At 35.9% G+C, this 13,543-nt stretch overlaps 2 protein-coding genes across 16 annotated transcripts in view; both read right to left on the minus strand.

Annotated features, from left to right (window-relative positions):
* The window catches only part of LOC113444064 (pro-neuregulin-1, membrane-bound isoform), a 160,805-nt gene that overhangs the window by 81,428 nt on the left and 65,834 nt on the right, over positions 1-13,543 (minus strand). For 3 of the 15 annotated variants that reach the window (XM_087926422.1, XM_087926420.1, XM_087926421.1), the window contains exon 1: positions 5,123-5,868. The exons of 11 other annotated variants lie outside the window; for them this stretch is intronic. In XM_087926422.1, coding sequence (XP_087782548.1) covers positions 5,123-5,771 — 649 coding nt within the window. In that variant the 5' untranslated portion in view covers positions 5,772-5,868. Of the gene's footprint in view, positions 1-5,122; positions 5,869-13,543 lie in introns of those variants that run through there. One more of the 15 variants, XM_087926429.1, reaches the window with a different exon arrangement.
* On the minus strand, positions 6,002-6,602 carry LOC148127236 (uncharacterized). Its single transcript, XM_087926433.1, has one exon. It carries the CDS (start codon positions 6,298-6,300, stop codon positions 6,124-6,126), a length of 177 nt encoding a protein of 58 aa, XP_087782559.1. The 5' UTR covers positions 6,301-6,602; the 3' UTR covers positions 6,002-6,123.

Here is a 13,543-nt window from a genome sequence, read left to right on the forward strand (position 1 = left end):
TTTCTTATCTAAATCTTCAATCTGTGGCCTGTGATGAGGTTGTTTCATCACTAGTTTGCTTCCTGAATCTCTTGATTATTTGGAATATTGCAATCACTGAGGACAAAAAGTTGCCCACCATCATATAGAGAGCTAATTAAAAAAATTAATAATCTTTTAAAATGTGTGAGATTTACCTGGAAAGTTTATTAAATAATGTGGTAGGAAAGTCATTAGACCCATTTCTGGGAAGGAAAAAAAAAGCCCAGATAGAAGACGAATTTTGTCTGGATATAAAAATTCTCTTAACTTTACAATTTTGCTCTTTCAAATCACCATATTTATCAAACAGCACATGAAATAGAAAACAAATATGAATGAAAAATGAGGAATGAGTTAAAGTACATAAGGTGAGAACATTCACATTGGAAGCAAAGATTTGGGGGGGAAAAAAGACATGGCATTGAAGGAAAAATTGAAACCGACTGCAGATTGCTCTCCCCATAAAAAAAGTGATTCTTTTTCTTTTTGCATTGCTATCTGGGAATTAAACTACATTCATATGTAAATCGTTCCCTTTAAGCTAGTCGTTTTTTCTTTTCTTTCAGGTTCCCTGCCTAGAAGCAATAAGGTTGATCTCTTATGAACAGATCAGTTTATGTTGGGTGATCCGATCACAAGCCTGTACAGATCTGATTTTGTATTACCCTGTTTGCCTCTAAACAAAGATAATTAAATTATGGAATGGGCTTGCCAAAAACAAATTGTAGTAGAAGTGCAAGTCCAGGAAGAAAAAGGAATTAATTCTTGTTTTGCTAATAACCAAGATAAAGTAAAAGATGAGTCTGCATTTAGGAATTTGATTAGCTTATATGACTTGCAATTCATGGAACTATCAAGTAATGTCTTCTGGTAAAATAAACTGCTGATGCAGATGTTGACATAAATGGATATTATATGAAAAGGTTACCCTAGTTAAGGATTAGGACTAATTATGTAGTAATTTTACATTCAAATGGCAAAGTAAATTCTACAACTCAGGCTATCAAAACCAAATGGCTCAATTCTTTTGCCTTTAGGAAGCGGCAACAGGTAGTTTGAAGTACACTACTTTTGTACAATACAAGTGAGTTTCTTTCAAGGTTCAATCATAACTTCTGAAATTATTGGAGTTAGAGAAATTGTGATAAAAGTATTTTTAAAAAAATAAAATAAGAAAGAACACAAATCTATGGAATCATGCACAATTGTCTTGGACTATCAATTTTTAACTTGATTTGACTTTTTTTTTCATTTATTCAACATTTTTTGAATAAATAATGCAATCATATTCTACTTAGGTTCTAACAAGTCCACTTGACTGAGTAATTTTGGAATCACCTACAAAGATATACACTGCATGATCAAACAGGAAAAGCAACAGTGGTAATCTTTCCCATCATTTCTCTCATCCTTTTTTCATTCAGAATCCATTGAAAAACATTCTTTATTTTTTTAAAAAAATGTTTGAAATGCAATATACCTTTTAGGGAATCCATTTTAATTAAAAATTACAAGAGCACTCATATTTATTAAGAATGCCTTTTTAAGTTTGCACGTGAATGAAAAAAATCTGCAAGGTGAATATTGTCTCCATAAATTAGTTATATTCAAGAATCTTATCTAAACTGTTTAAGTTGTGCTTTTTATTTAGGATGTTATATTGCTGTTGTACTCCAGAAACAGCCTTTATAAAGGGCTGTATGAGAAGCAGTTACTATTCTCCAAAGTATGCAAGCTTAGATTCAGCTAGGATTTTCTTTAAATAGGTCTAAATCCACCATTTTAAAAAGCCTCATAATATTCTACTGTTGATTAGGCATTAAGGATGGTCTGAGTTGTTCCTTGTGGCTTTCAGGAATGCACACTCTTTCACTTTATGCTTCTAAACATTTTTGTCTCATCTATTATCCACATATAAGGAATTAACAATAAATAGAAAAAAATATAGGTAATGAACCCAGTCAGGAATGGTCACCTTATTTTTTTGGCCATTAGAGGACAATAAGAAAGATCTCTGCTGAAAAATGCAGCATAGAATCTTCCTCTTGAAGTTAAAAGTGTGTTTAAACAAAAGATAAAAAGCCTTTACTTCTTTAGCACAGTAGCAACAAAAATATTTATAATGTACAATGTATATATAATATTACAGAAACATTTACTATAATCCAAACATAGCTACTGCAGTAATTGTGCTGCTTTTATATAGTGGTGAGAAAAGTATATTTCTATCTCTTATATGTTTAGTATTCATGATGCCAACATAGGATTACTAATGTAATTATAGCAAAATATGACAGATTCTATTGATATGTGAACAATGCCATGCTTATGAATGTGTAATTTTTTTTTAAAAAAAGTCCTACTTCAGGAGAAGAAATATAAGATTTATTTCAAAATCAGAAAGATAAAGAAAATTTATGTTCCTACTGATAAATTGACAAAACGTTAGCTACTAACAGGTAGACAATTGCTTGAAACTAATATTAACAGAGACAATTGCTAGGAATGTTCTCTTTCTGCCTCCAGTTCAGAGAAGAATCAATTAGCTGTTGTCAGGCTATGACCTTGAAAGATGCAACCCCAAACAGAATATGCTGAGTTGGAGAGAAAGGAAATGAGATTCCTCCATATACAAAAAAACCCAGCTTCAAAATTGACGTGTCAGGCTTTGAACTATACTTAGTTTGAACAGTGCAATGAAGCTCAAAGCTTCCTTACTTGTATACGCTTCACTCTCTTCCAACAATTCACCTAATGTATTTCTTCTACAATCCGCTCCAATAACATTCAACCTCTAATTTATGATAGGGCTAGGCTGTAAGTCACCTTTTACCTCTTTACATTTTATGCAAACCTGTTTTTTAAAACTTGTAACTTTGTTCTCTCTTATATAAAGATTTTTATTGCTGCAAAACTCAAGATAAACTGATTTTAAAGGCAAATGAAAACATAACCAAAGGTATCTCTGTATGGAATTAACATGGAGTCACCTTCTTTCTTTATTCTGCAAATGTATGAGCTAATTGCATTACGAATAAAACCAATCAGCTGTTATAACTCTTTTTTTCTCCTGTAGAAACTTATTCAGTGACTAGGGTATAAGCAGATGCCACATTTTCGGCCTAATTTTATAGTATTGAATGAACTAAATTCCCTTCCCCGTTTACAGACTGTTGTGGGCCACGCATTTTAAATTTTGTATTTATAAGTCTTGGTATTTTCTGCCCCCCTGGGAAGACCTTTTTTGTTGCTAATGATAGCCCATTTGTCAGCAGTGTTATTTGGATGGAAGGAAAGATGGCACTGTCATGTACAAAAATGGTTTAAAGCAATCTTGATGCATGATAGTTATTTAGTTGGTCTTTTCTATCCAGTAATCCATCCTTTGTCTGACAGGTTATCAGCTCAAGATAGGCGCAGCTCTAGCCAATACTTCTGCAGTGAATTCTCAAAGCAAAAAGTGCACGAAGAAGCTGCATTTTTATTACCTTCAATTCCTCTCAGTGAGACTCTGTCATCTGAAATATAATAACTAGGCAAGAATCAAAATGTAGTTGCTGAAAATGGGTATAGCGTTCCCGAAAGGGATAGGATTCCTGAACTGTACAACTCAAGACATTCATACATGAAAGCTAAAAGCCTAAAGTTATTAATCTAGCAGAAGAATTCCAAGAACTTGTGTAGACCTGGTTTTTTTAAATGGCAAAACTGTTTCAGTGACATATTTTATTAGACATGTATTTACACAGAAGAGAAGGTGCATCTCTGATACATCATGTTCTCAAAAGGAATAGCTACATGCAGATTGCTCAGGGGAAAAAGAAGGAGAACATTCTTGCTTCAAAAGTGAACATACATCAAAGGAATATAGCCAGTGTTCTTCACTGCATGTTCCTCTTAAATATTATGAATCACTTCAAAGCAGTTTCTGATTCAAGACACACCATCCACAAACCGCACTGTCACAATAGGTGCATTTTAATAAACCTCAGCACTTTTGTTCTCTGACATTGGATTCTCTATTAAAAGTTAGATATACAAAAGGTTAGAAACGCTAGCTTACTTTCAGGGCTGCACATGAAATTATCCCATTACGTTTTCATTACTTACAAGTTTGGTATGCTAGTGAAAAAAAATCTCTTGTTTTCTGATTTGAACAATAAGAGGAATGGGGAATAAAATTATTAATTTAAATTGATGGATCAAGATTTGGCCAATCAGCAAAGAGGAGGTGTTTTAATTTAAATTATTCAGATATTCATTCCCAGTCCTGAAAAAAGCATGATTATATATACATTCCCTTTCTCCTTCGAATGCCACTCTGACCTACATTTCTCAAGTATAGCTTGGAAAGGAGTTGCTCTAAGTCAGATGCATTGCGTTTTGATTCCAAATTGGTTAGCCAAGATTAAGGGAAATGCAGTCTGTACATGCTTAGAGGCTCCTTTGTTTTCATCACTATACCATAAATTACAAGGGTCAGCTCTTGCCATAAAAAAAGATTCCAGAGTGGAATAAAGCAAGTTATTGTTTATTTTTTTACCTCAGACTGAAGAGCTATGAACAATGTTAATAAATTCCAATAGCAAAAAAGCTATTAGTAGAATAGCATATGGCAATGAAGCAATCCTTGATAAAGACTGTACAAGTTGTAATATCAGAACCTAGAATTATTACTAAAATTCAAAGCAATTCTTCCATAATGTACTTTTTACTTTATTGTTTAGTTATTATTGCTTTTAGGGGAGAAATGTATATACTATTGTGATGAGGCAGATAATTTGTCAGGATGCAAAATACACAGAAGTGGAATAATAAAGAAATTTGACAATTATAAAGAACTCAGATAAAATAAAATTTCTGTAATAGACGCATGAAGTTCATTAGTCAAGTGACTTGGCAAATGGTACAGTAAACTTCACTTCCTCATATTCCTTTTTGTGAACCTTCGTAAAGGAATAGGCTAAAAGTATAATTTGCCCTAACCATCATCAGTTTAACAATCAGCAAAACATGTTCACTCATTATGGTGCTTTATGCAAAGTGTTATGATCGAACTGGCATAGGAAGTGTGGGGGGAGGGGATAAAATATGAACTTACCTAAATTTGGTGGAGCTGTTTGGATATTGGTTTCAATTTGTTGTACCAGGGATGCAGTGGTGGGTCTTTTCACTTCGGGTTTTAGGCTAGGAAGAGGTAGAGAGGGTACCAAAGATGGCAAGAAAAAATCATTTGGGAGAGTGTTATATGGAGATGGCTTAGAGGCAACCTCAGAAGTAATTACCAGGGGGCCTCTGGGTTGCTCCATGATCTCCTGTGCAGCTTCATTGGTGGGAAGGGAGAAGTAGGAGGTTTGCGCTGCAGATGGCAACCAAGCGGAGAGTGCAGTAGGGTCCACAGAGGTAATCGGGTCCTGTCGAGCCCTACCGGGATCAAGGTGGGTAGGAGAATCGTATTCAAAAATCTTGTCCACAAACACCCACTTCAGGCCAGCAATGCAGAGGCAGAGGCTGATCAGGCAAGCCAAGATTGGGACAATGCAGATCTTTTCGGAATTAAGGCAACCCGTCAGCCGCTCTGCCTCCAGGCACACACAACAAGTAGCTGCAAGGCCTGCTATTCCCTGCATCCTGGTTTCCTCCCTTTGAGTCTCTGGCATCTCTTCTTCGCCCGGAAGCCCATCAAGTGATGCAGTGGGACTCAGCTGGGTTGAGGGATGGGGAGCTTTCTCCAGACTGGCTCCTGACATTTTTGAGCCTGTATTTTCCAAGGGAGCTCTCCTCAAAGAAGGCTTAATTATAAAGCTTGATTCGGGTCCATCCCCTTTCACAGGAAAGCCAGCTCCACAAACCTTACAGCATCACAGCACAGGCATGAAAACAGTCCAAGAGTCAGAAAAAAACGATCCCACAGAAAGAGACCACCAAAGAATCAAAACCTTCTCAGAAAAGAAGCTTCTCATAGTGAATGAATCAGCTCCTTTCCCTTCCTCACTTTTCAAAGGTTCTTATTTTAAATTCCTAGCTTCCTCTCAAGCCATTCTCAGCTCTTCAAAAACAAGGCAAGGAAAACCAGAAGCTCAATTCCCCCGGCAAAATTGGTTAACTGAACCAACAACAGCCCAAAGTGAAGAGCTGGCTTCTCACCTTCAGCATCTGAGACTGGGGGCTGCTCAGGAGGAGGAAAACACAGCCGTCATGCAGTAGAAGCCAAAGGAAAACCACTAAGGAGGGTAGCAGCAGCGGCAACGGCAGCAGCAGAGACAGTAACAACAGCATCCTGTTGTGTGAAGGAGCTGGCAGAAAGAGGCTGAATCATTACAGAGCAGCAGGTGCCTGCTTCCTGAGCATCATCCCAGCATCATCTTATAGAAAGGGAGGAATAAAAGGACGGGGACTCTCTGCTCTGCGTCCTTACCATCTCCTCCTCCTCTTCGTCCCTCCACAGTACTCTTTCTTTTCCGTGCCTTCCTTCCTTCTGCTCTCTTTCCCCACCCTTCTGCAGGGCTGGCCTGAGTTAAATCTGCACACCCAGCAACACAGGGCTGCCAGGGACTTCCTATTTCATCCAATTAGATGGAATAGAGACATACAATCAAAAAGAGGCGTGCAGGAGCTAGTGAGCGGTCTCCCGTCTCCCCCCCCCCCTCCAGGGTATGATCACGAAAGGATTCCCAACCATTAGAGAAATCTAACAAAGCTGCAGTGAGGGTGGGGCGGGGAAGGTTGTAGGTGACAGCTTTATGGGCTGGACCTCAGTCTGAGGCTGTTGGATACCCGATCCTTCCCAGGGGGGGATGGCAGGCCTCTCAACTGCAATTGCTTTCTGCTGCTACCTAGATTTAAAGTTTGCCTTCCTATCAATCCAGCAAGTTAGAGTCATAATGGACCAGATGAGAACATAATCCTCATTATAAGGTGGAAGTTTTTCTTTTCTTTTCTTTTTGCTCACATGATCCAATCTGAGAAAGCTTGCATTTAAACCAGAGCATTCACATCAACAATCTATAATTTTGCAATGATGATTAATCGGGCTCCTGCTTTATTAGTATTGAATGAGCTTTACACAAAAGCCTTGAACGGGGAAAACTGTTATGTGTGACAACGATCTGGCTTTGCAAATATTTCATATTTTTTTTTGTCTGAAAGTATTTTAAGGAGAACCAAAACTAAAGCATTTCTTCATTTTCTTTCTTCAATCTGCATCATTTTCTTGTTAACTGTTTGATGAACTGCTACCAATTCCAAAATAAATACTTTCAAGGACACAGATACCATAAATGAAAAATATATACAAAATAATTATATAAGGAACTTAAAACTGCATAGAAACATAACCACTACTGGTCAAATGCACAAATTATATAAATATTTGACTTTAGGATGAAAAATAGTCGTGATAATTTTCAACAACAATCCACTTTTGTGTTGTATATAAGAAAATGATATGGACTGTATAAATCACTGGGATTCAGTGCTTGAGAATTTATTTATTTACCAAAACTTGTAATTGCATCCCTTAATTTAACTATTTCAATAGAACATTAAAATACAACTCAACTACTTTTAATATTACTATATAAAATAGATGTCTGGATATTACTGTGTAAGGGTTAGCAAGATTTCCTCTGGAAGTTTTGTGGTCCAAAGTATCAATATATAGTGATGGAAAATATTCTGAACCCTTAATCAGCAATTTTTCAAGATTAAGCACTGTATCAGTTTTTCTGGCCTTGAGGCACTGCGGATGAATCTGGTTCATTTTGATCATTCATCCATTCTTAATTGTTCAGAAGTATAGAATAAGGTATCTTCTGTTAAAACTAAGAAAAACTAATGAATAGCGGTAAAAAAGAGATTTTCAAATATGTAAACATAAAATGAGTATAGAATTCTTTGGAGGAGCAAACATCAAAATTGATCAAGGTAAAACTGAGGGAGCAAAAAATGTATGCAGATGTATTGATGGACCAAGTTCAATGGTTTCTACTAATTCTCCAAATACTTCACATTCCTTACAGCTTTCAAAAAAAAAGTACAAGTGATTCATACTTTCTGCCATTATAATAATTACTTCTCTTACAGCTTCAGTATTCCTTATCTACAAATTATATCTATCTGTCTATCTATCCACCATCTATCTACTTACCTACCTACCTTTGTCCCTATATCTATTAATCAAGTTAAAAAAGTATAATCAAAGGCAGCAGACAAATTGTTCCTATACTGCTGGCATGAAAAACACATGGGTTTAATGTTACCGGAAGTTGCGCTTGATTCTAAGGAGATTACCATAACTAGAGCGAAAAAAAATATCTGAAATTTCTGATTATGATTGTTTCTTTTTGCTGCCCTCTAGTGATTATCAGGATTCTTGCATCCCAGATAATGGTAGCTTGGTGGAGGACCTCTCACAAGCTTAAGTCTTCCGATCCAAATATTTGAGGCAATGATGGGATTATGCAGTATATGCAAATTTAGCATGCTGGTTGGAGAATTCTGTAACTTGTAGTCTACCCATCTTAAAAGTTGCCAGGATTGAAAAAACACTGATCTAGAGGTTTCACTGGTTGGGAAAATGTTCTATATTATTCTGTATGTAAGCCTGAATGCCTTTTCATAAAACTAAAGTCTACTTGTTTCCAGTGAAAGCTTTTACTAGATCTGCTGAGATTGTTGTTTGTTTACCCTATTCAGCCATTTTTGCAACTAGAAAAAAAGCCTTTTCTAGCCAAAGTTCCAGTCCAATAAAAAAAAAACTCATTAAAAATGCAGGAAGGTGATGGCACACTGCCATCTTTATCCCTAATACTTCTCTACAGAAATATACCTGTATATGGTGATATATAGAATCATGATCAGTAATAAATCACAATCTTATTCTCAAAAAGAGTCTTAAGATACCCACTCCAGACATCTTTGAACACATGCATAATACCAGCCTTTCACATTCTTTTCAGAACAACTTGATTTGGTTGGAAAGAGAAGTATATAAAATACTGGTCTCTATTTTATATCATCAGTTCAAATGGCTGAAGAGGCAGGATCTAGTTTTTTTTTAATTCTACTTCCTTTGTGGTCTTGTTCCCTCTTCTCCTTAGTCTTTTGTTTATTTGTTTATTTAGTGTATGGCACATGTTAGCCAGGGATCACCGAGTGGCTGACTCCCTCTCTGAAAGGAATTTTTTCGGGCAGTGTTATCTATACCCACGGGACACTTGAATGCTGGTAGGCATTCGGGGGAGGCTCCTTTCTTGTCCTTGAGCAGTTTATTCACTCACAGGAATTGAACCGCTGAGCTGCTGACCTCAGCAGTGTGCAGGCCCAGTGTGAGCCACCGTGGCCCCAGTCTTCTGTGATTATCAGAATCCCAGATCTGCCACATAGATTGCAAGGGATGGGTGGAGCACAAAACTGTAATTTTGCCTTTTGTAATGCTTGACCCAAAAATAAACACAGGTTGTTCTCGACTTACAACAGTTCATTTAGTGACCTTTCCAAGTTATAATGGCACTGAAAAAAGTGACTTATGACTGCTTTTCACGCTTACAACCATTGCAGCATCCCCGTGGTCACATGATTCAAATTTGGATGCCTGGCAACTGGCTCATATTTATGATGGCTGCCATATCCTGGGGTCATGTGATCACATTTGTCACCCAATAAGCAAAGTCAATGGAAAATCCAGATTCACTTAACAACCATGGCAAGCTAAAATGGGCAAAACTCATTTAACAACTGTCTTGCTTAGCAACAGAAATTTGGGGCTCCATTGTCATAAACCAAGGGCTACCTGTAAAATGTTCCTTTCACATTTTAAGGCAAACTTTCTTACTCTGCACTTTCTGATGTGCAGGTTAATTGAAATACCCATATAATTCTCAAACAAAGCACCAGGCAGGCATTATGCCTTTTCAGAGGTCAGGTGTCAAGTCTCTCTCTTGCAGCCATAAAGGTCCATTTCCAGTGATTGAAGTGGAGGGTTGTACCTGTATCTGTATCTAAAGACTAACAAAAACTGGGTAAAAGTTTTAATGAAATGTTCTAGATTCTTTGCAAACCATTGGATTAGATGGAAGACGGAAAACAATACTTCAAAACTGGAACAGCTGAGGGTGACTTTAAGCCTACTGAGTGATAGATTGCATGAAAACATCATATGGACATGGCATAACAAACAGTTACCAAGGCATGTTCCGGATGCAGTTAAGGAGCTATAAAAGATATTTCTTTACAGGGTAACAGTTGGTAACACTACAAAATGGAGGGGGGAATCTTCAACACTAAAAAGAGAGTATTGTCTCCCTTAAGATTCTTTGCAGTTCCTTTTTCTTTTTAGTAGATCTAGTTACAATGTCATGATAGGTTTTATGGAATATCTAATACTTTTGGTCAAATCATAGCTTTAAAAGTCTATGGAGATTCTCAGTCAACCAGGTTATGGTTGTCCCAAAGGTGCTTATTTCAAGAGGCAACTGAACTTTCTGTGTGTTTTTTCTTTGAAGATGTTTCACTTCTCATCCAAGAAGCTTCTCCAGCTGCAGAAGCTTCTTGGATGAGAAGTGAAACATCTTCAAAGAAAAAACAGAAAGTTCAGTTGCTTCTTGAAATAAGCACCTTTGGGACAATCCTTTACAAGGTTTCTAATATATTGATCACTCCTGATACACTGCAAATCTTACTGGAATCCATGAAGGTACTCTGGAAATTACCAAAACATTAACTTTTCCCCATCATTTTTATCTGTTAATAGCTTTCTAGAAAATATATGCTTTATGCAAGGACATAAAGGGAACATTTTTACATAAATTAGCAGAACTGCAACTCCTAAATGCTGAGGACCACTGAGGATTGTACAAGGATGTCAGAAAATTATAATAATTAGCTAAATCTTAAGACACTGTAGATTTTTTGAAGGGTTGGAGGGTTACTTTGCTACTCTAGACAACTCGTAACTCTAGACAGAACATGGCTTTTGAAATCTACTTTGAATGATGTTCAAAACTAATTTAAAGATATAGGTGATTGTGGACTTCAGATTTGTTCTTATGAAAAACCATCCTGGCTCTACAAACAAAACTATTTTACTATCTTCAGTTAGTAGGGTTAATGAAAGAAAAAATGAAATAGGAGTAATTATTATCAAAAGACCATCTCAAGGGGCTGAGTACAGCTCTCAGGCTACTTTTTTTTCCTTCCGTTTTCATTCTCCTCCCTTTTGCAATATCCCATCAAGATTTCCCTTGCTTGGTTTGGTTGCTTTCCTGGTTTTATTTCCAGAAGTCAGCTATTATTGTAACACAGCCATCCATGGGAAATACACAAAGCAAATCAATACCATTTTTGGGGCTTTTTGTTTTGTCCTTGGCTTTTGAAATACATCAGTTGCTTGGCAAAAAAGGGTGAGGTGAAAGCCCACTTCTTTGCTGATTTTGAGAAAACAAGAGTTTTGCCCTTACTCCAAGTTGCTTCTGTGGATTGTGCATTCATGCTATTTGAGCTTCCGTGGTACAATTAACCAGAGTTCCCTGCGGCCTAGTAACCATTAAGGATTTCAGAAAATCTAAAGGAAAGTATAGCTAGCAGATATACAGCTACATTTCTGCTATGAGTTCATTCCCTCTCTGTAGACATTAATTATTATGCATATATGGGGAGCAGTATTATTACTCTTTCTAATAATTTCTTAATTAATGTGGGGGGGGGGTGTAAATGAAATTGTTCTGCATGAGCCTCCAACCTTTAATTAACCTACTTTTTAAAAATGCAATTAAATATTTTAAATGATGATTTATTATTTCTTCTTTTAAAGTTCTTTAACTGCTAGCTCTAGAGTTAGTAATATTTATTGAAATAAAATTTTCTTGAAATATTACTTGGAACACTGTCTGATGCATTTTCTATATATCATAATATGCATAAATAAATAAATGTTATTTATTGCTACCTATATTAACTATAACCTGCAACACAGAAAAATATGTTAAATGAGGACTCAGTGGGAAACAGGCAACTCTCTTCTTTCCATGTTACGAAAATTATATCAGTCAGGGCTTAGTTCAACATTACATAATATAGAAAATGGTGGGATGAAGCTTTATATATTTTATATTGCTTTTGATTTTTAAAAGTACTGTTCATATTTATTTTACTCTTCCTATGCTGGTCCATGACAGTAATAAAGATTTTGTTTGATTGATCAAACTGAAAGTCCCTGAGCACAGAAAGGCCTTCACTCTGGCATAATACTCTGTTTTCTCCTCAGCAATTTGTGAGGGTTGATCCTGGAGGAGTCTCGACTTGGAACTGCATTGCCATTATGACTCCAGATGCACAGAAACATACAGAGAGAACACAAATACACAGAAACAAGACTGTCTCAAAGGTGCTTTTGCAAAAGTTGGATTGTTTTTTCCCCTGAGGAAGATGATGTTTAGTCTTCATCACCTTCTTCTTTCTCAGGAAAAAACAGTCCAGTTGTCTTTTGAAAAAGCACCTTTGAGACAACTATGAGCTGGATGATGGAGAATCTCCAGACATAGAAACAAGACAGTATTCATATTAGCCTTATTCTACCATGACCACTACATACATATTTGCTGGACAATTATGGTGCAATTTTACACTATCTTGTTTATTTATTTATCAAAATCATCTTGTTGTTTTAGACATCATATTCATATAGTGTTTGGATAGGATCTGTGCACAATGCTCAAGGTTTGTCAAGTAATGACTTTTGTCTTGTTCTTGAGATTCAGCATTGTAAATTATGTTCAAATTATGCACCTATCATGCCATATTACAACACTATATAATCTTACAGATATAGTCGCTTGCATAATATGTACAATCAATTTTCATACTTTCCTAGTTTTTCAACGTTCGCCTCACTTGTTTCAGATTCTCATTTTGTACACTTTTTATATTTATGTTTCTTATAGTTTTCAATTTATGCACTTTATATGACATTTACATATAATCTTTTATGCCTTTATCTATTATACTGTGAACCTCTTTTCAATGTTTGTGCCCCATCCTTTATGCATATCTATGATTATAATAAAGATTGATTTGAAAAACTATGTCTTTAGCTATTCAACAGTTGTGTTCACAATGGGCCTTTCCCAAAAAGTAAACTACAAATAAATCACTGAATTATACCTTTTGCAATCATTAACATTTTTATTATGTATATTTTTGTACTTATTTGAAATGATTTACATTGCTCTGTTAATGTGGTTATGATTTTGAAAATGCTATTTCTTACATTTTTAAATATGATGGCTTTCTTTCCTTATTTCTTCGTAGGAAACTTTTTTTCCTTTAGGAAAAAAAAAGAATTTTTGGAAGCTTCTAGGAAAAATTTCAAAATTAGAGTCCATATATAAGTGGACAGAATGCATTTATATACTTGGAATTCTTATAAGCTGATACAACATCCATGTGAAATGTGTTTGTTAAAAAATTCAAGATACTGTCAACCATTCATTTGATAGTACAGAACACCAAAAGGTCTGTACAG

This window comes from Pseudonaja textilis, chromosome 2 (genome assembly GCF_049901715.1).
Source record: "Pseudonaja textilis isolate UNSWEBS1 chromosome 2, rPseTex1.2, whole genome shotgun sequence".
Taxonomy (NCBI): Eukaryota; Metazoa; Chordata; class Lepidosauria; order Squamata; family Elapidae; genus Pseudonaja; species Pseudonaja textilis.

What these genes read in the sequence shown, in the direction of transcription:
- LOC148127236 (XM_087926433.1), bottom strand. Translation starts at nt 6,300, where the DNA reads ATGCTGTTGTTACTGTCTCTGCTGCTGCCGTTGCCGCTGCTGCTACCC.